The sequence below is a fragment of the Cyprinus carpio genome, chromosome B14 (genome assembly GCF_018340385.1).
Source record: "Cyprinus carpio isolate SPL01 chromosome B14, ASM1834038v1, whole genome shotgun sequence".
Lineage (NCBI taxonomy): Eukaryota > Metazoa > Chordata > Actinopteri > Cypriniformes > Cyprinidae > Cyprinus > Cyprinus carpio.
Genome location: NC_056610.1, coordinates 13,966,743 through 13,992,822, shown reverse-complemented (window position 1 = coordinate 13,992,822; position 26,080 = coordinate 13,966,743). Strand labels below are relative to the sequence as shown.

At 35.6% G+C, this 26,080-nt stretch overlaps 1 protein-coding gene and 2 long non-coding RNA genes across 3 annotated transcripts in view; 1 reads left to right on the top strand and 2 right to left on the bottom strand.

Annotated features, from left to right (window-relative positions):
* Positions 1–17,080, top strand: part of LOC122139626 — a 70,189-nt gene extending 53,109 nt beyond the window's left edge. The window contains exons 2-3 of the long non-coding RNA XR_006156435.1: positions 16,593–16,701; positions 17,066–17,080. This is a non-coding gene — a long non-coding RNA (uncharacterized LOC122139626). The remainder of the gene's footprint in view (positions 1–16,592; positions 16,702–17,065) is intronic.
* Positions 17,081–18,480: 1,400 nt separating this feature from the next.
* On the bottom strand, positions 18,481–19,555 carry LOC109071228 (galactose-specific lectin nattectin-like). The gene is made up of 3 exons (XM_019087711.2): positions 19,387–19,555; positions 19,120–19,231; positions 18,481–18,647 (listed from the first exon to the last, which is right to left on the bottom strand). Exons 1-3 carry the CDS (start codon positions 19,525–19,527, stop codon positions 18,583–18,585), a joined length of 318 nt encoding a protein of 105 aa, XP_018943256.2. The 5' UTR covers positions 19,528–19,555; the 3' UTR covers positions 18,481–18,582.
* Positions 19,556–19,682: 127 nt separating this feature from the next.
* Positions 19,683–20,471, bottom strand: LOC122139625. The gene is made up of 3 exons (XR_006156434.1): positions 20,389–20,471; positions 20,196–20,289; positions 19,683–19,740 (listed from the first exon to the last, which is right to left on the bottom strand). It is a non-coding gene; the product is annotated as an uncharacterized LOC122139625 (long non-coding RNA).
* Positions 20,472–26,080: the final 5,609 nt, after the last annotated feature.

Below are 26,080 nucleotides of genomic sequence, written 5' to 3'. Positions count from 1 at the left end.
AGCATGTTTTTGTTAACAGGCATGGTTTATTTGTGAAGTGTCCTGAGACAGGTAAGGGAGCGAGTGTACAGGGAGGACATCAAACTCAAACAAATACATTCTTCATTAGCCAAGAGAAAACAGTGGGGAAAAAAATGAGTACAATACATTACAGTTTTTCCAATATATTTTTTAAATGTCATATTGTCAATGAAACAACCTAATTTCTGTAGTTTATTTTTGTGACACAAGTTAAAAATGAAATGCATAAATTGTATAAATTTTTCATTTTTTGTGTTTAATTTATTCATAAATAAGCACTTTCTGTACATTTTGTATTTTTGTTTTGCATAAACACATGTGAAAATAAAAGAAAAGTGCTTATGTACATGCGGTGACAGTGGAACGAGGCACATGTCAAACACTCTGGAGACCATCTGTATGATGTACCACTGGCAGACAGAAGAGAAACACCAGGGTCTGGATCATGGCTTGTGGTCACTGTTGCCGTTCACTTCCCAGTAGAACCAGGAGCACAGTCAGGGTCTCCCTGCTCAGAACAAAACCATTAAACACCTGTCCAGCGCTGCCACATTCAGCTTTATCCTGCAGTACAGGGGTCTGGTCTGATTTAGGGAAAGAAGAAAAGGAGAAATTGTTTAGAGCTATGACAACGTAATTAGTACAAGAAATATTGACATACTTTAGTAAACTACTTTTAGTAACTACTTATACCATATTGGGGAAAAACTACTACTCATATTTAAAACTTTAGCTGAAGGGATAGTTCACCCAAAAATATAAATTACAAACCTGGAGCGACTGAAGGGTGAGTAAATGATTACACAATTTTAATTTTTGGCTGAACTATCCTTTAAGTAAAAGTATTATTTTGCATACTCTAATATACTTAAGGCATTGAGAGTAAAAGTAAAGGTATGTGAAGTATATTGTCTTGAAAAAAATAATTTGTCAGGATGGTTTTACATTAATAATACTGCTGCACTTCTGTGTATGTTGCAGTTTACTTCTAAATATGTTCAAGGTTATTAAATTTAAAGTTGCTGGACATTAAGATGTACTATGCTCTATTTTTTTTTGAATACAGTTTTATTTTTATGGTTAACTGCCTAAAAAAATACGGGTTGCAAACCTGTCTACATATGGTCAAGACAATAAACTACATAAAATCGCACCTTTGTAATATAGCCTATCAGTCAGCATTTGAACAGCTATGTGTGTATTTTGTAGTTTTTCGTATGTATCATTACATTATTCAAGTAAGCTCCAAGCCAGTACCTGCATTTAAAGTTGTAATCCGACAAAGATCGCAGCAAACCAGTGTAGTTTACCTGGCCTCGGTCTTGGTTAAGCCTTAGGTTCATCACCGTCTCCTCCATTATGAGTAAATCATAAAACAAAAACGAGCAATTCTGGCTCCACCTATCCTGGCAGGACTGTCCTCTCGTCAGCGCTCTTCTCGCACCGTTGCTATGCGACAGAGCGCTAATCTGAAACACCTGGTGACGGAATTAGGCAATCCTGCAAAGGCGGAGCATCTCACGCACTTCGGAGGACCCTTCGTGCACTTCGAAGGTCTGGTCTTCGAAGTCCGTGGCCTTCGAAGTGTGCACACTCAACTTTGGGACACAGCTGTAGTTTGTTTTGTGTAAATCTAAAGGGCAGTCTTCTTTGATATCATTAACCTATTATTTGTTCCGGAGAAGGTAGTTTTGGCAAAATCCCTTGTTTATGTAAATTTAATGCTGTAGCCTATATCAAAGTGCTACCTTTGTACTTCTGACTGAATTGCCTAGAAACTTTTATGAGGTTGTTTATTAAATATTTTATGTGGTTGTTTATTAAATATTATTATCCAATAATATTGAATATAAATAATAGTAGTATTTACAGTTTTTCTCAATCGATTTGACACTTTTCTCCATTGCAGTGTACTTGTTCTCAAAACAATTAGCACAGACGTCCAAACAAAATTATCTTAACCAAACAGTTCAACTTTACTGCAAAATGAAGCACTGCAATTTTTATTTAATTTTTTTATAGTATTCATTAAAAGTAAATATTAACATAAAATCTATAGGTGTATTCTCTATTGATTTTAAAACACATTCAGCTGTAGATGCACAAATATGCTAATGAAAATACGTTTATTGTAATTCTTCAACAGGGAGTTTTGTTTTATATATATTGTGTAAACAAAATTAAAAAAAATAAAATAAAAAAAAATCCAACATCTGCTGTCATCCATGAGAAAAAAAAACTAATTGCCCCTTTAAACTTAAAATCTGTTCATGCTACCTTTAGCAGTAAGAGCTGCAAACAAACTTTTCTGAAAACTACAGATCAGTCTTTTACAGCAAAGTGGTGGACAGTGCTTGAAGTGGAAAAAAAAAAACAAAAGTGCCGATATGCTAAAGACTATAATATTGAAGTGGTGGTATTGCGTGCCAGTGCGTACTGGCCCACTTCCAGCACTGGTGGTGGACATAATTTTTTTTAGCTGGTAAAAAAAAAAAAAAAAAAAATGGCCATCACTGTATATACACACACACACACACACACACACACACACACACACACGTGTGTTTTTGCTGTATACATGAATTATTGATCTTGTCTTTCATTTACATTTGTAAGAAAATTCCATTGCTTTTTATTCTACACTATATATTTGCATCGCTTGCATCATAAGAGGAAAAAATATATATATATATATATATAATATATATATATATATATGAATGAGCAGGTTGAATCCATGCTTGACAAGCTCCTGTCTCAACACACACAAATAGCTGGTGGTATAGTGTCTTTGAGTCCTTGGAGGATGATTGTGGAGGAACTGAATCGGTGAAACACGAACACAGGAATATCTAAGGTACGCAAACACAGTTTTGTTTCATGCAGCAACTCAGGCTTTGTTCCATGATGTGAACGGAAGACTAGACGAGGAAGAAGTGTGGAGTGAGAGCAGATGAAGGGGAGCTTGATGAGCTGCAGCAGGTGCAGGTGATTAGTAATCTGGTGATTGAGATCTGGTGAACGTGGGCGCTGATGACTGTGGTGACTCCCTGACACATATGAATATTTGCCCGAATTTAATTGAAATTTAATTGCCCCAAGATTTGTCATAATAGCATTGCTATGAATTAATATTGTATGATTTCACTTGTTAGTCTATAGGTTTGATGAAAAGTGAAGATATACTAAAGTGTATATTTAATGCATTGAATTTCTGAATAAAATCTTATTAATTACAATAAGAATCTAATTATAAATGAATACATACATACATACATACTACATACATGCCAGTAAAAACATGTCACTTGGGTCTTTCTGTGCCAGTTCTGGGGGTCCATCTTGAGGTCTGATTTGATCTTTTCACTTTAAAATAAAAACTTATATTTTTACTCCACAAATCTAAAAACATTGATGTGTGTACAAATCCCTCATTAACAAGTAGACAAAAAACAACATAATACAATGGCATAGATCACTGTTTTTCAGAGACACAAAATTAGATTAAATTAACCTACATTTTTGACTGACCAAATATCACAAATGTTGATTAAATGCAAAAATAAAAAATAGCATAACTTGTGTTGAGATGAGTTTTGTGTGTGTGTGTGTGTGTGTGTATATATATATATATATATATAATATACATATATATATATATATATATATATATATATATATATATATATATATATATACATACTGTACATACACTGGCATAAGAAAGTTTGGGAACCCCTTGCAGAATCTGTGAAAATGTGAATAATTTTAACAAAATAAGAGAGGTCATACAAAATGCATGTTATTTTTTATTTAGTACTGTCCTGAGTAAGGTCTTTTACATAAAAGATGTTTACACATAGTCCAAAAGACAAAAAAATAAATAAATAAATAAAATAAATAAAATAACTGAAATTATTAAAATAACCCCCTTCAAAAGTTTGGGAACCCTTGGTTCTTAATACTGTGTGTGGTTGCTAACCTGGATGATCTATGACTGAGGGACTCAAACACAACTATTAAAAAAGGAACAAACATTCACTAATGCTCCAGAAGGAAACACGACGCATTAAGATCCGAGGGCTGAAAACTTTTTGAATTTGAAGATCAAGGTAAATTGTACTTTATTTGTCTTCCAGGAAATATGCAAGTATCTTCTGTTGCTTCCAAAGGGCAGTACTAAATGAATTTTTTTAAAAAAAATTAACAAAACAAGAAAAAAAAAAAGACATCTTCTTTCGGCTCAAAAGTTTCTCACCCCGGCTATATAAATATATATATATATATATATATATATATATATATATATATATATATATATATATATATATATATATATATATATATATATATATAGTAATAATATAGTACTTTCTATACATATAGTAATAATATAGTAATAATATAGTACTATATATTATATATATATATATATATATATATATATATATATATATATATTATAATATAGTACTGCTGTTAAACAAAAAATAATACTGAACAAATGAGCAAGTGCTCTAATCCTTGGTCCAGCAGATGGTTGCAGGCTTAAGCATTTGAATACTAATGTCCCCCTGGTCCACTTCACCCTTCTTTCAGTCACGGCTCAGTTTCTGCTGCTCTCTCTGGATGGAGCATTTCCCCAGCCCTGTAGTTGCTCTGGTTTGTCAGATCTCCTCGAGTCTTCTGCCCTAGTTCTTGTACCTTAAACACAACGAGTCTTCTGGTCATGGGCTGTCGAGAAGAACATCAGTGCTGCTGCTGGCATCCGCAGTAAACGTTGTTTCCTCCAGGGTTAAAAACACAGAAACACAGAAACACTGGAATAGTAAAATAGTTCACAGAGGTGTACATCATCAATACTACAGTGGATGAAATTGATTTAACGTGCCTGGTGTACATGAAAGGCTTTGACTTTTCAACACCCTCTTGTCTTCCATCTCATGCGCACAAGAGGTTGAAGGATTGCTTGTGCTTGCTGACCTTACATGTCCAACTCTTTACATGCTTTTAGATCTAAGCAGGTTTCTCGCTGCCCTGCTGCATTAAGTATTAACTATCTGTCTCTTGCTGTTTTTTCAGTAGCTGGAAAGACACATCTGCCATGGGAGCCTGCAGTTTAGGGAGAAGGGTTGACTAATGCACCTATCTCGTGCTCTCCTGCGCTCTTTAAATAGTTGACAAGATTGATCACATCATTCTCGGTGCACAGCACTCTAAATGAAAAGCAGGTTTTAATTTCATGAAGCCAGGGGAGAAACGGCTCTAAAAGTGACTCTTACTGCATAAGATATGAAACATGATGCTTAATTTTAAGGTTTTTAAATTTTGTTTTTTTGTTTTGTATTTTAAACGGTCCTGGAAAACAGCTTAAGCACATTTTCTTCTGTTTTGCTCTTTGTATAAGGTTTGCAGTAAGAATATTTCAGGTCAAATACTTCTGCTCTGGCAAAAACACATTGTGATTCCACAGAAAAATAATTTTGACTCATCTCTTCCAGTTTTGAAAAGGCAAAGAAAAATGGTGTGCAAATCATACAAACTATTCCATAGAAGTTAAAAGTAGACAGGGTGAAGCACTTACCTTTCATTTGCAGTTGAAGCTTCTTTTCTAGGTGTATAAACCCTTGTTTGCTCAGTTTAAAGCTGTTCTGCCTGTTATCCATGGACAGACATGCAAATGTTAGACTTTGTATTACTTCAACATATAATCTGAAACATGTTGCATCTTAAAGCTTGAAATATACTATACCCACCTTCAATCCAAACACTAGACATCATACACACTTATTTTTTTATATTAACACAACAAACTGTTGTACACATGTAGAATGTGTCTCATTGCTAGGAGATGAACAACAAATTAAAAAACATTACCTGTTCTAAAATTCATCTCAAAATATTAAAATGTGTTTAATATCTTGTGAGTGGACGGATTCATAGTCTGATCAGAGTTAAAAATCAAAATCAGAGTTTTGATATACATCATTTGGATGTGTTATATTATTATTATTATTATTATATTATTATTATTATTTATTATTATTATTATGATTATTATTTATTTACTTTTATTTTAGTGTCATTTGATGCATCAAGGTTTATGGCTCATTTAACATGACAGAAAAAATATAAGAAATATTAACAAAAAATATTGCGATATTTATAGCATTAGTTTTGATCATGTTGATTATTTAGAGACCATATAAAATATGAAACATTAGGGTTGTAAACAATTAAAAAGCGATCAACCACATTTTGTTTTTTACCTGGGATCCAGTTTACCTGATTAGCCTATATACCCAATAACAAACTGGAATGAAGAAAAAAGGAAAGAAGAAAAAAATAAATAAATAATTGGGTTTCCTTTTAACCCTGACCTATATGTAGCTCATGAGCATACTAAAGCTGAAACTAAGTTTTTTTTTAAGAGTGCTTATACTTTTGAAACACTTTGTGCATGATTCACGAGACCTGACTGTGACATTTCTCACCTACCATGGGTGTCCTCAGCTTAGATGCACATGCAGCCTCTTGAATCACACTTAAGACCTTCTGAGTTCTTCAATCTCGCAATAGCAAACTTCAGCCACCAGATCAGTCAGAGAGATGCATGAGAAGCGTGTGATGTCAGCCAGTCACAATAGAAACAGTGGGGGGTGTAAAAGTGTGTAAAGGTCACCTGTTTAGACACTTCTATTTTCAATATTATATTTTTAGTTGGCTACTCACGGTTATGCAAGGCCATAGAGATGGTCTCTGAGAAGAGCTGTCATACAAATAACACTTCTAACTTTCAGATGTTCCTGCCAAGAGCATATGTGAGTATGGGTTTTTAAAAGTATTAAATGCAGAGTTGCATTTGATTGGAAATTGCACAGCTGGTTATATAGAGCAATAACCTTTAAATTACTGTAGATAACCTTTAAACGTGTGAAACACACAAACACCATGCACAATACACAAACAATGCACACACTCTCACACACAAACATTGCTGCCTGCAAGTCATCTAGGGAGCACAAGAAGTCCTTGCTTTTTGATCCAGCAACTTTTTCCCCCTACAGGCCTTGCATTTATTTGGAAAACAATTATCATCATTCCTCCTCATGTCTGGCTTATATGGCAAACATCACCTTATTAGTCAGTGGAGCAGAGGCACCACCAAGTGGAGAGATATGTGATATACATGACAAACTCACAGTGAATTGTAAAAACTGACTTTATATTGACATAATATTTTTTACATACTACTCCAGGAAATCACACTAGTTAGAGTGGAGAAATCCATATCTATTTAGCTATGAAGTCATATGTATAGTAATGTATTCTGCAACATACAGAGCCAAGAATAATAATAATAAAAATAATAATAATTAAATTGTAAAAGTCTTCCTCTTCAACTTTTTTTAGCTGTTGTAAAATGTTATATGTCCCATTCATACTTTGTTTAATATGAAATGTCAACATACAGTAGGTAAGCAAATACAATGCTTGTCAACCCATTCCAGTGGGATCTCTAAATATACATGTTTATTGAACTCACTTAAAGAGTTTGAGTATTATTTTGCCATGAAAAGTTTTAGAATTTTTATCATATGTTAATGTAAAAAAATTATGTGTAATATACTTGTGTTTGTTTGTTTGTTGGTTTTATTGTATTTGTTACTTGTATAGCATGAGACGCTGCCGTGGCATTAAATAAAAATACTACTATACATGTGTTAGCTCTAAAATGAAGTCTGTAGCTAAAATAGAAAACACTGTCACTGTTGTCCGCTTCTACAAGGATTTGTGGTTTTTGTCACCTGCAGCTCACTGTGAGGCAGCTAAGGGTGCGGAGTTGCCTCTGTCTGGCCATCAAACGCCCCATAGAGAAAGACTGACAGAAATCACAAGAAGTGCACACTTTGTGTTGTTGTTTTTTCTGCACATTTTTAAAAGACAATGAGAAATATTTTACATATTTACAGTTAAACTGTTATTTATGTTGTTTTTACTTACATTTGACTATAATATCTTTAAAGGGGTCATATGATGCGATTTCAATTTTTCCTTTCTCTTTGGAGTGTTACAAGCTAAAGTCTCAAATCCAAAGAGATATTCTTTATAAAAGTTAAGACTCAACCACTCCTAGCTAAAACGGCTCATTCTAGACACACACCCCCACATGTCTATGTCACGATGTGGGAAGATTTGCATAACCACCGCCCAAAATGTCACGCAAAGAAAGCATAATTTTGTTATTCTTTCTGTAGTATTGTTGTTCCTGCCATGTTGTGGAGACACTGTGCTTCATTGTGAAAGGAAAACCACTTTATTTGGCCTTCCAAAAGAGGACTATATCCGCTTCATCATGCCTAGAGCTGATCCGTGCTGGTCGCTGAGGAAATACATCAACTTCGTGCTGTGGATCGTCGGATCGGCTTTCACCATGAACGAAGCGAAATCCAGCCCAAGGTCATCACGTGTCCTTCATTGAATCTGCTGGCTGCGCCGTTCTCTAACCCGTCGGCCATTCCTCACTCAAGCCCGCAGTGTGTGACGCTGGTAATGCATTTTATGGAGGGACTTTATGGAGGATTAAGGTTTAAGGTTAAGATGGGTCTGTGCTCAAAGGTTGTTCTATAAATGGGGTATTTCCAACTTTGCAAGAACATCTGGTGCTTCTGACTCAATAGCCTGTAAGTAACATTTGTTTTTATATTTAAAGACTTCTGCGAAGCAGAGGATGTTTGAAAAAGTTTTTAATCTGTGCCAACTCGTGTCATGCGTAGTCCGGTTGATTAATAATATAAAATATACAAGTGTGTGATTATAATTAACAATTGATGTGAGTAGTAGCAAAAATATTTTGGGTGAGCTGTTCGGAGTCTCTGAGACCCCAGCTACAGAACTTTATAAAATACAATAGAGGTGTGACCTGCATTCAGCTTCTCTCTGGTGTTGAGGTTATTCTAAACTATTCTTCTGAATCCTTAATAAGTGCACACATACACACACACAACAAAGTCAATGTAAAGTCAAACACAAGAGTCATGTAAAGCGCTGATTTTTTCAAACCAGCTGTTCCGACATTCCGATACTGCATAACGTTCGAAGCTTCAAAAGTCATTATCATGTGGTGTTGTCATTTCGATACAAGCATCGGCACAGTGTGTGATATAATAGTGCTTTGAAAACTGAGTCAAGGCATCCGAGCCTAGGGATCAATTGTCCCATCACTACTTTGTCAAATTTTAGATTAATTAGCAATTACAATTTTTACAATATATAATTATTTATTTTATTATATATTTTATTAACTGTAGTAACTTAACATTTTAGCATATTATATTAAATATAAACGTTTTACTAATAAGTTTCAAGCTTCAAGTGCCTTCAGCGTGAAGGTGCAACGCCTATGTATTGCTGTGTCCCATTATGTGACACATCCTCAGGTTTAAATTCTGTGGTTAGTTTCCATACTTTCCATTGGACAAGGAAACATGTAAAAAATGGATTCATCGAGGTGAGGACTGTAATATCAATCCTAACACAAGAGTCTGCAGTCGCTATTTCAAGAGTGATGATTTGATCGAGCCAATGACTCCCTCAGGGTGCTGGCTACTGAAGAAAGGTGCAGTGTCCACTTTGTTTGAGTGGAACAACTACTCCACTTCAGCACCAAGGCGCATTGGGGAATGGCAGAGGAGAGAAGTTTCCCCTCCACTGAATGAAGATCCTGTGCCTATGGACCTCCAGCATCAGGAGCATGGTTATTGTTAATTTCCCATTCCTGCAGCTGTCAATCTTTCTTTGGATCAGACTTAAGATCTCCGAAAGAAAGTGGAAGAAATGAGGATTGATGCAGTTTTGCTGCATCAACGATAATATACGGTTCTACACTAGGTAAGATTTAAAACGTATAAATATTATATCGTTATAAAGATGCTGTATTATTTTCATGGTTCACTACTGTGTGGTAACAAGGAGCACAGAGATGACGGAGAATAGCACCATGAACAGTCTTCATTAACTCACAAGGAGGGAATGCACACATAGAACAGAAAATGATGTTTAGACACCAGGCAGGACTCAGGAAAACACAGGGCTTAAATGGGGAACCAAACAAGGAAATTAACAAGAAACACCTGGAATCAATTTCACAATTTGGGAAGAACTAGGACACATGGTAAACAGAGCATGGGGGAAGGAAAACAAACACACAGTCATGGGCGTGACATTACTCCCCCCTCCCCGAAGGCACGTCCACGTGACCAAACAACATCTGATGGGGAGGGTTATTGAACAATTACATGAGGCATGAGATGTTCAATCAGGTTTATTCGCGTTAAAAGTAGTAGTACAGAGGAAGGAATGATTGCGTTCACTCACGCTCCGCTCTGCCATTTACACTGCACAAGTCTGCAGCGCGTCACGGTTCAGACACGGGAACCAGACCTGATTGTGGCCGCTGTAGTCAGTTGTAACACTCCAAAAATAAGAGGAGTAAAGAAAGAGACCAACAGGTTCCTAACTGGACGAAAATTATTTTGGGCCTGAATAGCCAAGGAGACTCAAGCACACAACCTCAATGAATACAAGTATAACTTTTATTCTTATATACTAAATACAATTCATATTAAAACCTCAACAGGGCAGAGCAGCAGATTATGGGTGTCATATGTAGTTGATAGTGCATTTGACCAATCACAAGTAACCTGACATAATCAACGAGCAGAAGGGTATTCAGCAGAGGGTTTCAACACCTTAAAGTTAGTTAATGTGTCAACAATTATACAGAATTTCATTTCACAGCAAACACCAAAAGATACAAAAATCCATAAGTGCATCAGTTAACTCAAACACTTCAATACACACCACAGAGTCACTCAATATGAGCCAAAACCACTCTTGCTGGCTACTTAGCCGTCGTCAATATAAAACAGTATGGAAAATGGCACATGAAAGATAATAACCTGCCAGACACACACACACACACACACACACACACACAGAAAGAGAAAATACAAACGCCGGGGGACCGGTAACAATTAGTCAATCACATTAACCCAGGACTCCCCGGCGAATACAACACTTCATATACAAATAATTTAAGAACCATAAGGGCAGAAAATTGTCTGCTGGTCTTCTTACCCGCTACCGGACATGGGGTACAGCGTTCGAGAAAACAACCGGCGGCCGCCGAACTTTAATAAGGGAAACTCAAGATTACAAACCAACCCTCCTAATCGCTTTGCACGCATCGCAGAAAAGACATCCAACCCACGTCCCGGCACGGTAGCCTCGGCAAGGCGCTCAGCAACCCTCGCATACAAAATTCCCTCCTTAACAACAGCAGACCTCATACCTTTATTGATCCCCTTAAGAATACAGGTCCTTCTCAAAAAATTAGCATATTGTGAAAAAGTTCATTATTTTCCATAATGTAATGATAAAAATTAAACTTTCATATATTTTAGATTCATTGCACACCAACTGAAATATTTCAGGTCTTTTATTGTTTTAATACTGATGATTTTGGCATACAGCTCATGAAAACCCAAAATTCCTATCTCAAAAAATTAGCATATCATGAAAAGGTTCTCTAAACGAGCTATTAACCTAATCATCTGAATCAACTAATTAACTCTAAACACCTGCAAAAGATTCCTGAGGCTTTTAAAAACTCCCAGCCTGGTTCATTACTCAAAACCGCAATCATGGGTAAGACTGCCGACCTGACTGCTGTCCCGAAGGCCATCATTGACACCCTCAAGCGCGAGGGTAAGACACAGAAAGAAATTTCTGAATGAATAGGCTGTTCCCAGAGTGCTGTATCAAGGCACCTCAGTGGGAAGTCTGTGGGAAGGAAAAAGTGTGGCAAAAAAAAAACGCTGCACAACGAGAAGAGGTGATCAGACCCTGAGGAAGATTGTGGAGAAGGACCGATTCCAGACCTTGGGGGACCTGCAGAAGCAGTGGACTGAGTCTGGAGTAGAAACATCCAGAGCCACCGTGCACAGGCGTGTGCCTTTGAACCAGAAACAGCGGCAGAAGCGCCTGACCTGGGCTACAGAGAAGCAGCACTGGACTGTTGCTCAGTGGTCCAAAGTACTTTTTTCGGATGAAAGCAAATTTTGCATGTCATTCGGAAATCAAAGTTTGAGAGTGTGGAGGAGGACTGGGGAGAAGGAAATGCCAAAATGCCTGAAGTCCAGTGTCAAGTACCCACAGTCAGTGATGGTCTGGGGTGCCATGTCAGCTGCTGGTGTTGGTCCACTGTGTTTTATCAAGGGCAGGGTCAATGCAGCTAGCTATCAGGAGATTTTGGAGCACTTCATGCTTCCATCTGCTGAAAAGCTTTATGGAGATGAAGATTTCGTTTTTTCAGCACGACCTGGCACCTGCTCACAGTGCCAAAACAACTGGTAAATGGTTTACTGACCATGGTATTACTGTGCTCAATTGGCCTGCCAACTCTCCTGACCTGAACCCCATAGAGAATCTGTGGGATATTGTGAAGAGAAAGTTGAGAGACGCAAGACCCAACACTCTGGATGAGCTTAAGGCCGCTATCGAAGCATCCTGGGCCTCCATAACACCTCAGCAGTCCCACAGGCTTACTGCATCCATGCCACGCCGCATTGAAGCAGTCATTTCTGCAAAAGGATTCCCGACCAAGTATTGAGTGCATAACTGAACATAATTATTTGAAGGTTGACTTTTTTTTTTTTTGTATTAAAACACTTTTCTTTTATTGGTCGGATGAAATATGCTAATTTTTTGAGATGAATTTTGGGTTTTCATGAGCTGTATGCCAAAATCATCAGTATTAAAACAATAAAAGACCTGAAATATTTCAGTTGGTGTGCAATGAATCTAAAATATATGAAAGTTAAATTTTTATCATTACATTATGGAAAATAATGAACTTTTTCACAATATGCTAATTTTTTGAGAAGGACCTGTACAGAAAATGTGTTTTTTTTTTTTTATTTTTTTGTCATTGCATTTTGTAAGGTAACTACCACTGTCGCCCCCTCCCCTTGTCTAAAATAAAGGGCTTACACAGTGCTTGAGTTGGGATTATACCAGCACGTTTCTGAACCGTCCCAGAAGCGACTCTCCAATGCATTTATACAGCGATCTGTCATGCCAAATCAAAGACTGTCAAAACGGCGTTTATTATTTGAATTTCCTGAGAAAACAAACAAACAAACAAACAAAAAAACTGTATTCGTTCGGTTACCGAAACGGTTCGGTACAAATACATGTACCGTTACACCCTTAGTAAGTAGATTAGTAAGTAGTAGATAGTAAGTAGTAAGCTTTATTAAACAAATTGATATTAATTTGTTTGTGTGTGTGTGCTTCCCCATTATGATCCAGAAGTTTTGGGAATGAAAATCTTCTAAAACATGATCTTAAGAGGAAGTGAGTATTAATAATTCATGTCTAACATTAAGACATACTAACATTAATTTATTTTTAAAGGAATGTTCACAGTATTTTTCTTCTATGTTTTTAATTTGTTTTAATCCCAGATAAAAAAGTGTCTTCTCACAATCGTTTTATTATTATTATTATTATTATTATTATTATTTTATTTTTTATTTATTTATTCTATTTTTTTTTTATCTCCTTCTGATTACTGGCAATTTGGAGGAGGACTGCTCTTTATCTGCTGTGTCTGTCACTTCTGGTACAGAGTCATGGACCTTTTGTTGTATGTTTTGGTTTTACTTATTATTAGACTAATATAGCTAGAATTCAGAATTAAAATACATAGGCTATGTTTGTCTACATAAATTATCAGAGCTACAGTGGTGCCCAAAATGACTAGAACACTAGTATTTTCAGCAGCTAAATATATATATATATATATATATTATATATATATATATATATATATATATATATATATATATATAGTTTTAAGTCAGTTATTTCTATCTTTTGCTGTAATGTGTCAGTAGCAAATATCAGTTTACATTTACAAACATACATTTTGCCATTAATTGTAATAATCTAATGAGATTTTTGTCTGACAGCAGCCAGTGCTCCATGCAGAGATCTGATCTCATCATCATCAGCCTGTCTGGAATGACATGAAGAAACAGAACAAACTTAGACAGACTAAATCCAGAAGAACTGTGTCAATGTCTCCAAGATGCTTCAAGAGACCTACCTTCAAAGCTACAGTGCTGTTAAAAGTTTTAGTTTTAGGTGTAAAAATATTTTTGAATCCTTTTTGAAAGCAGCTTTTGCCCTAGGTGCACTTGCTCATAGTTTTTCAGGTAGCTTTGCAGGTAGGTTTCAGGTAGATGAAGCGTCTTGGAGACACTGCCACAGTTCTTCTGGATTTAGTCTGTCTTAGTTTGTTCTGGTTCTTCATGTCATTCCAGACAGACTGGATGATGATGAGATCAGATCTCTGTGTGGCTGGCTCAGCACTGGCTGTTGTCAGACTTCTTGTACAAACAAAGATCTCACTGGATTATTACAATTAATGGCAAAATGAATGTTTGGAAATATAAACTGATATTTCCTACTGACATACTACAGCAAAAGATAGAAATAACTGACTTAAAACCATTTTTTAGCTGCTGAAAATACTAGTTTTATAGTCATTTTAGGCAGCACTGTATATGGAGCCCACGGGTGTCAGTAGAATATTGTGTATTAATATAAAACTTATGTGGAAAATACAAGATACAAAGCTATCAGCAAACAGCACAAATTGTTTCTTTCCCCACCCATCTCAAAGATAAAATTGACTTCATCATGGGAGTAACCCTAACTGGTAAGATAGAAATGCAATTTTTAGTTACTGAATTCCTCCTGGGGGCTCTGAAGAACTGTTTATGATGAATTCATTTAAAATGTAAATTTACATGTGAATAATAAAACTCTTTTAAAATCAATCTTGACAATCTTGTAGATATATCCGTTTTGTATTTCTTCAGTTTTAAAGGACTAGTTCAATTCCAGAATAAAAATTTCCTGATAATTTGCTCATCCTCATGTCATCCAAGATGTTCATGTCTTTCTTTTTTTCTGTGAAAAAAAAAAAAAAAGGTTTTTGAGGAAAACATTCCAGGATTTTTCTCCATATAGTGGACTTCAATGGAACCCAACAGGTTGAAGATCCAAATTTCAGTTTCAATGCTGCTTCAAAGGGCTTTACACAATCCCAGCCGAGGAATAAGAGTCGCTGGGAACTTCTAAATCCCTTTGAAAGCTGCACTTAAACTGAAATTTGGACCTTCAACCCATTGGGTCCCATTGAAGTCCACTATATGGAGAAAAATCCTGGAATATTTCCTCAAAAACTTAAATTTCTTTTTGACTGTGAAGAAAGACATGAACATCTTGGATTACATGGGGTGAGTACGTAATCAGGAAATATTCATTCTGGAAGTGAATTTGAAGTGAAAGTGTTCTATGTTCTTCATCAGTACAGTATTTTAAATGTAATTGTGCTGTATTTCTAAAAAAAAAACTGAAATGTAAAATTAAAATTTTATATGCCATTTGTACAGACTTTGTATTTTGTCTTCCAAATAAAACTATTAATTTTCCATCTTGAGCACGCTTTGACACTTTATTGAAGATTTTTGTTTGTAATGATTTGTAAAATAGCAGTGTTTCTCTGTAGAACATTTAGTGCTTTCATTGTAATAATCCAGCAAAAATCTGTAAAATAAGGGTTTTACACTGTAAAAAAAAAAAACTCCTGTAAAAAAAAAATGGTCAAATGACTGGCAGCTACAGCTACCAAACAAAAACAGTAAAATTAAAGTAAATTATCGTAATTGAAACCAGAAAAAAAAAAAATCTGAATAAGGGTTTTACACTGTAAAAAAGTCCAGAAAAAATGGTTAATAACTGGCAGCTACAGCTGCCAAACAAAAAAGCATAAAATTAAAGTAAAATATCATAATTGAAACAAGGAAAAATCTTCAAAATATTGTATTATTTTTTTTTCCTGTAAAACCTTTAATGAAAATTGCTGTAAAATTATTGGTTTTGCACTTTATTTCAATTAAGATATTTTACTGTAATTGTACGGGTTTTTTTTTTTTTTTTGGCAGCCGTGCCAGTCATGTAGCAGTTATTTTAGGTGTTTTTTTTTTTTTTTTACACACTGTACCCAAGTGAGGGATGAGTGAGTGGATTGTTTGTAGTGATTGTTTTTGTTTATGCATTCATTTTTTTTTTTTACATTTTTGTGCTATTGGGCAAACTAAATATGTTAAAAAATATTTCAAATGGATGAACATAGCTTTTTGGTTCCAGGAATAGTTAGTTTATTGCAGTGTCACATGTGAAATTTGATGTGAAGTAGCATTGCTGATAGAGATAGTTTGGAGCAGTTCAGCCCTTTCTTAAGCAATTTTCAAAATGAAATATTTTCTTTATGCAAAATATTATTTTCTGTTCATTTTTTCTGTTGGGATTTCTGGCATTTATAAAGTGGGATACAGCAAGTATAATCATCAGAAGTCATCTTTAATTAAATATAAAATTGAGCCATGTATGCTGTGCAAAACAAAAATGTCCTTTTTGCTCTTTTCTTTTCACAGGAAGGAGCTTGGCTCTGGAGTGATGGTTCCAAATTTAACTACCAAATATGGTTTTCTGGAGATCCCAATGACGATGGTAATGAGGACTGCCTTGAGATGAACTTCGCAAGTAACTGCTTTTAATACTCATGAAAGAATATTATAAATGTTCCATCAATGACAATTATGTTAAACCATAAATAAGTAGATTAGTAGATACTGCTACATATCATATTTCCGTAGAAGCAGAGAATTTTTTAATTTGTCAAAACATTGTTGCTGATTTTTTTTCTAGACATCAGATACTAATAATTCTGTGTCTACCATATGAAATAAATATGAATGTTTGCATATATTCATAATACAAAAAGATATGAAAACAACTGTTTTGTGTGTGTGTGTGCGTGTGTGTGTGTGCGTGTGTGTGTGTGTGTGTGTGTGTGTGTGTGTGTGTGTGTGTGTTTTTTTCTTTCTTTCTTTCTTTCTTGCTGCAGGTGGCAAATGGAATGATCGGAAATGTTCTGAAATGTTGCCTTTTGTGTGTGAGAAGTGAAGCAGTATGTGAAAAGTAATAGTTTACTGGGAAAACAAACAAGCCGCTTTGACTCATTTTCTTTCTTTTAGAAATGATCACTGAAGGTTAATAAAGGTGTTTCCAGCAACTCACCATCTTTGATATTTACTTTATTCAGTCACTATGGTTACAGTTGTTTTTTAGCTATAGGGAATAGAAAAAAAGGTTTTTACTTTGAATATTCATTGGCATCAATGTACTGTAAATCAAGGGAGAAGGAAAACACACCAAGCCAATCAAAACATGATTTAAAAAAATAATAATTTTTGACATCTTATGCAAGACTGTGAATCCCATCCATGTATTTTCCTTGTACTTTTGCATCCATTATTTTTTCACTTTTTAACCATGACAAAAAAAAAAAAAAACATTAGAAAGAAAGAAAGAAAGAAAGAAAGAAAGAGAAAGAAATTTTTAATTCTATGTTGAAAATCTAAATTGAAATTAGAGCCGCACAAGGCCCCTCTGCAATTACACCGATGAGGACCACAGGAACATGATCGCGAATGGACTGAGGGGGAAACACGATCACAAGTGGACTGAGGCAGGCAGGAACTAGCATTATGATCATAAAAGTATCAATACTTTTCAAATATAGACGGCAGAGGTTTTACTTAAGCAATAGCCTACCAGTAGCCATGTCGGTAGCGCTTTTAGCATGTGTATAGAGACACTACAATGATACAAATTAAATTTTGCATTTTTATACATAAAATAGCTGTATATCTGTTTATGTTTACAGTTTTTAATGAAATAATAATTTTGAATAATGTATAATGTCTGCTTATTCTATTAATCAGTTTTAGAAATATTAAAAAGAAACCCCATTTTCTGTATTTTATTTTTGGGTTGAATCCATCCTTGTATCATTTGCTCAATGCTCATGCACTAGGTTTTTTTTTCTGAAATGATGCATTGTATGGCATCATGGTGTAATTGATTTCTCACATGTCATCTCTTTATTAAAATATACAGTAGGATCCAAATGTATGAAATTTCATAATAATAAAAAAGGGAGGGTCGAGTCTGAGAAAGAAGGAAAGACTCGAAACAAACACTTTGGGTTTCCGCTGCAGTACCAATTTTAACCACTAGCTGTCAGTATTAGGCCTATACTGCGCCGTTAAAATAACAATTACAGTTTAGGCTTCTACTTTTTGTACAGTGTACAGTATCACATTTAAATCAGGACAAGCTGAAGAACAAAACCTGTGATAATCCTGATTTGCCAGAACATAAGATACATGAATTACCCAGATAAACTCTTCTTGGAGTTTTATTTCAATGACTGTTTGTGTCCCCATTTGTGATGCAATAGATCTTCAGGACAATAAATGAATGCTATTTGATTTATTTAGTTACAGAAAGAAAAATGTTTGACACAGAGGCATCACAATTGAAACTGAACATAGAATCAGTGATTTTGATACATTTGCACTAAGAAATGACACACACAAATGGTATCTTGACTGTACATTTTTGGTCATTCCAGTTTCCTGCAGCTGTTATGAGAAAGAAAATGATGTTTTATTATACAAATAATTATACAGGTATTAGCATCATAATGTGGTCACACTTTATTTTAAGGTCCAATTTTGACTATTAGCAAACCATTAACTACAACTTTTGCCTCAATAAACTCATAATTTGCTGCTAATTAATAGTAAGTAAGGTAGTTGTTAAATTTAGGTATTGGATTAGGGATGAAAAATATGGTCATGTAGAATAAATGCTTCATAAGAACTAATAAACAGCCAATATGTTAATAATAGGCATGATAATAAGCAGCTAGTTAATTGTGAGAATTGGTCGCTATACTAAAGTGTTAACCATAATGCTTATATTTAGAAAGGCAAATAGAGAAAGTCTAGCTTGTAACTTAAACACTGGAAGTGATGGGAGTAAATATTATACTTAATTAACTGTCCAGAACTGAAAACATGAAATGATGTTCACATCATTCAAATTATTTACCTCCAAAGTTCATCTGAATGCAGTGCTCAGAACTCTCTAGGTTGTTGGGCTCTCCAGGGTTCCAAAGTCTGTAATTCATTTGGGACCCATCACTCCAGAACCACTTTCCCTCCTGTGAACAGAAGAGCACAAATATTTACACTCTGTGTAAATTTGAACTTTTAGCAGTGTTGGTTTGATATTAGATACCAAATTGTTACATATTCATCTTAGACAACAGCACAAACAACAACAAAAAGTAAATAAATTAACAACATAATAACATACTGAAACAGCATCATAGCCTCCTATCCAGTATGATTGTGAACTTGAGATCAGGCTCTTTAAGAAATCATACTGCTGTTTATTGTGCACAGAGGCAAGGTTCCCACCATTGTTCAAGCACGTCACCTGAGGAGAATATGACATGAGTAGAAATAGATAGATAGATAGATAGATAGATTGGTTGGTTTATAGATTAAAAAATTATTAAACAAAAAAAAATACAATTAAGGTAATTTATTTATAGATTTCTGTCAGCAGATGTTGAGTATTTTATATCTGTGTATCACCAGGGGAATGTGTTTTTAAAAACCTTGAAGCATTCATGTCCCTATCGAGTCCCCCCAAACCGACAGGCTCCTACATTGAGATTTGGTTTGTTTATTGCAAGTTTAAGTGATCATTAATTAATTGGATTATATATCTATTAACAAAAATGAACATAGACCATCTCTTTATCAATTTGTCAAACATTTCTATTTATACAAGACCAAAGCACAATGCAACTTTTCTTCACATAATTTACTACTTTTTAGATGATGTGTTTTTATTTGCATGAAAATATATTTGATTCAATTAAGCAATACAACTTGTGCAAGAGTGTTTTTGTACTGAATGTTAGCGGCCTTGTTTCTATAGCAGTTACTCACAGCCATGTTAATGATATTGAGCAAAACAGCAATGTTTCTCTGACAGTGAAAATTATTCCAAAAGAAGCAGTTATTAGGTTAAAGGTCAGATAATAAAACGCTGGAGATAAGTGAAAATTCAGTAGTGTTCAGTAAATGCTGCAATATTATCATGATCCATCTCACCTGATGCATTCATAACAAAGAGCAGACAGAGAGACACAGAGATGGTCCAGAATCCCATTGTTTCTCACTGAAATCAGCCAGGAATACTGCACATCTGAAACAACAATGAAACACGTTATACATATCTGACTATAAATATTGTTGATGCTATTGTAAATGTTTTAAACTGATGTATTATTTTGGTAATACTAACAGAGAGCTTGCTGTATTTCGTCTGTTTCTCAGTGCAGATCTTTGACTTTTTATATGGCAGACAGGGGCGGAGGCAGGGGGTGGCCAAATGGGACCACTGCCACCACTGACCTAAGCTTGGCCACACCTTTGGCCACACCACTCAAAACTGCAGTTTGTGTACCCTTTTTTCTTGACAAGAAATACATTTATTAAGATGTGGAACCACCGTATCTCTTTATAACCACATCAAATAGGAGAATTTTCAGATGCGTACTTCAGCTTCACCTCAAAAGCGAGTGCGGAAAAGCTCCAGCTGCCAAATGAGCTTCAGTAGAACAACTGTGAACTGCAGTCTGATGAGATGTTTAGACTATGTCAGTAAAACACACTTTCCTGTCCCATCAGCCGTTTTACTGTGCTCACGGCATCATAAATAACCCGCACAAGAAATATGAGCACCTATTTCCGTCGTCAGCTAATTTATGAAATTACCAAAAAGGTGATTAAAGCTGCAAACTGTGCATGTACTGTATACGCAGCACACAACAAGAACGTCTCTCAAATGCAAAATATATTCTGCAAATTCGAGATCACAATATAAGGCACAAGTTGATATGCTTTTTTTTTTTTGTAATTTAATGCACAAATAAATGTGAGCACAGTGCACTTATACTAGAAAATATGCGAAAATTTAATTATTAAATTATATTGTGGCATTTATGTCTACTGTTGACTTCCGGCCTTTTTTACATATTTTATTTTTTATCTGCATGCCTCATTCATGAGTATGCAATGTTGGAGAGCAAGCATTTGGGAGTTTTGAGAAGCTGAATGAGCAATAAAGCTATAGTGAACCCCTTTATTAAAATACCTGGAGGTGAGGAATAATCACAGTTACAGTTAAGTAGACATTAATTGTACTCAGTTGTGTTTTAGGAACTAAAACAGTCCAGTACATTATAGTCAAACACATTTTTCTGTTAAAATAATAAAGATTTCTGTGCCACCACAGACTCGTTGCTGCCCCCTCCCTGTCCACCCCTATGAAAACATCCTGGCTCCGCCACTGATGGCAGATGAATAAATGTCTAGCTACTTAAAAAAAAAAAAAGAAAGAAAAAGAAAGAAAGAAAAACACTATCAACCATATTACAAAAATTTTACAAGGTGAATAATTTAATCATCAGGGTCACACAAAACAACCTACACTATACACTATACAAGACTGCAATCTTATGTTGCATTGTCACGGTGCAGGGTGTCTTCTCGGCTTCTCCTGTGGTCTGGGTTGTCCTATCATGTTCGGTAGCTCGTGGTCTGGGCAATCAGCGCTGATCTCACAGCAGGGGTGCGCAGATCACAAGCTGATTCTCCCCCACCTGTCGCTCATCCCCCCACTCTCTTATATGTCTCCTGCCTTTCTGTCCGTCGTCGTTCGCGTGATACACTGCAATCGGCACACTTCTGTGATAAACATTAATGGCCCCATGCCATTACACAATAAAGATTTTTATAAGGATTAAAAAAGGATTATAAGGATTATACCATTGTCAGTAACCAAATGAGCAAAATACAATACGATATACACAAAGCAAAATACAAAGAACACAACAAGAAAACGAGTCTCTCCCACTTAGTGCTTCTCAACGCGTTCACAGAGCGATGCTTCTGGCTAACACGCAACAAACACTTAATCATTAACATTATCTGGAGGCAAGGAAAACAGTGACTGACAAACTCTCCACAATAGCTGGTTATCAGACTTGCATACTGGTCACATCAAACAGTTTATAAAAAAACTATTAAAATCTTCTTTAACTGCAGGCGGTCCACACACTGGGGCTTCTCAGATTCATTCCCCCATGCTGTACCGAAACACTGTGCTAGTGGCACTCCATTACCATATGGCAGTCACTTGTACAAATGGCTAGTCTCACTCTAATCTGCATCACCTGATATACCTAGGCAGATGACCTATGTACTGTACAAACACACAATTTTACTGTTTCCATTTCTAGTACAACCCTCTTTCCTTAGCTCAAGTATGCAAACATCTTTGCCACATGCACTGGAATATGTATTATATTGAAAATTAAAATTTTAAATGAAAATGGCAACATGATCATTTTATAAAGTACGTGTAGCAGGAATAGCTGCCTACACTGCATTCCAAATTATTATGCAAGTGACATATCAATAGGATATCGGTACAATAAAGAGTCAGATTTTTGTTTGTGTTGTTTTTCACATCTTTTTAGATAACTGGTATCAATCTCAGACAGGTTTGGTCAATAGTTTGCCAGGTCTTCTTAGGTAAATGGAAACCCTACTTAAAGAGGTTGTTCCACATTATTAAGCAAGTCGCAGTTCTTATGAAATATGGTGAGGAAGAAAGATCTTCCTGAAGATGAAAAGTATGAAACAATGCAATGTCTTGCAAAAGGCATCAAAACAAACAATATTTCGCGAAAAGCAAATAGAAATGATTTGAACTGTCAAAAGATTTGTGAGTGACTTAGAGCACGGAAGATCTTGGTCAGATTAAGGAAGTTTTCTGTCAAACAAATGAACTGTATTGTAATGCCAGCTGTTGAAAAAGCCACTGCTGAGCAGCAGACAGGTGTTTGAAGCTATTGGAGTCTCAAGATTATCTCCATGCAGACTGGCAGTTTTGTGTAAAGTTGTGTTTCAGTTACTGCTAACTAAACCTCACAAAGAGAAACATGCACAGTGGGTGTAGAAACACATTTTCAAACTGTTTAGCACAATGGTATTTATGCAGCATGGGATAGTGTGTGTTGTCCCTACACGAAAATCCTTTTATTTCCAAGAGCACTATTCTTCATTTTATACCACATCAGAAAAATGGTCAGTTATGAACTCCACATATCTTTCAGAAGTCATTTTGACATCCTTAAATGACCTTACATCTCACTTCCCAATATTCCAACCCCAAATCATCACCCACCCGCCTCCTTGCTGAAGTTTCAGTCTCATTGGAATAGGATGACCATTCATCAACTATCAGAAATCCATTTATCTGGACCATCCATTGTACTGCAGCTTTCGTAAGTGAATAAAACTATTTTAAAACAAGTCAAGTTTCTACAGCCACTGTGCAGGTTTCTCTTTGTGAGGTTTTGGTTAGCAGTGACTGAAACGCAACTTTACACAACAACTGTCAGTCTGCATGGAGAGGATCTTGAGACTCCAGTAGCTTCAAACACCTGCAGTGGCTTTTTTACAGCTGGCATTACAATACAGTTCATTTGTTTGACAGAAACTTCCTTAATAAATCTTTATCTGACCAAGATCTTCTGTGCTCTAAGTCCCTCACAAATCTTTTGACAGTTCAATCATTTCAATTAGCTTTTTTATGAAATATTGTTTGTTTTGATGCGTTTTGCAAGACATTGCATTGTTTCATACTTTTCATCTTCGGAAAGATCTTTCTTCCTCACCATATTTCATCAGAACTGTGACTTGTTTAATAATGTGGAACAACCTCTTTGTTTCCATTTAGGCAGGGTTTCCATTTACCTAAGAAGACCTGCCAAACTATTGACCAAACCTGTCTGAGATTGATACAGTTTTCTAAAAAGATGTGAAAAACAACACAAACAAAAATCCGACTCTTTATTGTATCGAAATCCTATTGATATGTCACTTGCATAATAATTTGGAATGCAGTGTAGTTAATGTGGATACGACCAACAATAATAGGCTAACTGAATGGCTACGGCCCCTAGAGCCCCCCGGGGTCCCTTCTTGTTCCCATGGCATAGCTTCACTTCGCACTTCCAGCAGGGTGGAATTTGGCTGACAACAAATGAGCTGTTTTAATTCTCTCACACGTTCAACAAATTGATCCCACAATAAAGAGACAGCATTTGGCAAACCACTGGGCGACCGCCGTTTAACCCTCTCTAGCAGACCCATGAGTGCCAGAAAAAACATCAATAGGGTTTCTCCTTCATGCTGTCTCCTAGGAAAAAAATGCTTCCTGTAAAGCCACATAGGGACTGGGAACACCCGTACAATTTGCGCAATGCAAAAATTATTTCTCGGGGTCTTCCTGCTCTGTTGCTATGCGATAATCGAATTTCTTCCAGAGCTTCCCCTTCCAAATAATCAAATAAATAAAAAATGTGTGATCGGCGATGGACATGTGACGAACCCTCATACAGGCCTCTGCCTCAAATGTCAAGTGCCTAATTAGATTCAGGTGCGCTATAGGTACGGGTGTGTGTATAAGGAATGTTTCCTGCATTGTTGGGGAGCGTGTTGACTGGTGGCTATTGCTGCAATTTTGGACACTAGCTTTTTTATCTTTCCCAGCGTTATGTATCTTTGAGCCCAACAAGGCAAGCGTTGGCCGATGACTGCTTTGCTGCATCTGGGTATGTTATCATGGAGAAACAATCATTTAAGTTGAGCTGTGTGTGTGTGGAACTGCTTTTATACACTTTATAAATAAAGTATCATTATTATTTTTCTTTACATTCACGTCTCTGCCTTATCCTTGTGGGAACGAACCTGTGTCCTTATTGGACCATTATCTCCCCGGGTGAAATTCCCAGGGTGGGGTAGTCGGTGTTACAAGGAGATGGCTGTCCAGTGGTTTCTGGGAATCCACCACCTTTGTAATTATAGTCCAAATTAACAAAACATAAAACAAAAACCTTTGTGCGCCACATATGCATTTATATGTGCTTGATTTTTGCTGGAGGAAACAGCTGTGGTGTGATGAGGGATGTACGCAGTGAAAACTTAGACTACAGTAGATGGGGAATCGATTATTGCTCCCCCATGATATTTTGTAAACTGGATTTATCACAAAGAACTGTGCAGATGCAGATATTATAACAATCTATGGATGAACACACACCTTGCCACTGTTTCTCGCTCTGCACCGCCGCGGTCTGCGGAGTGAAAAAGAATGCGCTGAAAGATGGCTATAGCCCCCCTATAAATGGCCTAGCGACACCTATGTACCTGAATAGAAAATAAATAAAAACACAGACAGAACACACGTTTCAATGAATGAATGAAAATATCTAAATATATAATTTTGATGCTATTGTAAATATTTTAATTGATGTATAAATTTAGTCACACTAACAGAGAATTCAATGTGTTTCAAAGAAAAGGTTTAAATTTTTAAACAGCAGATGAACATGTTTACACAAACACCAACTATCAACCATATTACGAAAGCCTTCAACTGAAACATTTATCAGTGGATCATCAAGGTTACACAACGACACAACCTACACCCAAGATTGCAATATGTTGCAGAATGTTGCTTGATGAAAGTCTTGAAATAGAGCCCAAAATATGAATGATATAAATTAGCATGCATGAAAAGTGTGTATATATATATATATATATATATATATATAATATATATATATATATATATATATATAGATATATATATATATATATATATTTTTTTTTTTTTTTTTTTTTTTTTTTTTTTTTTTACTTAGTTCATTTTGTAAAGTTCTTCTTTGGTCTCCATAATAACCACAGGCTGCCTAGTTAAACTGTGAGATGATGTCAAAAAATATTTTTTAATCAATTGTTCAGTGTTCTCTCTTTCTCCCTTGTTTTAGAGTACACTGATGCTGATGAATAAAGTAAATACCTTTTTTTTCTATTACTGATATACAGTAGCTGTGAAATAGGAAATAAAATTAAATAAATCC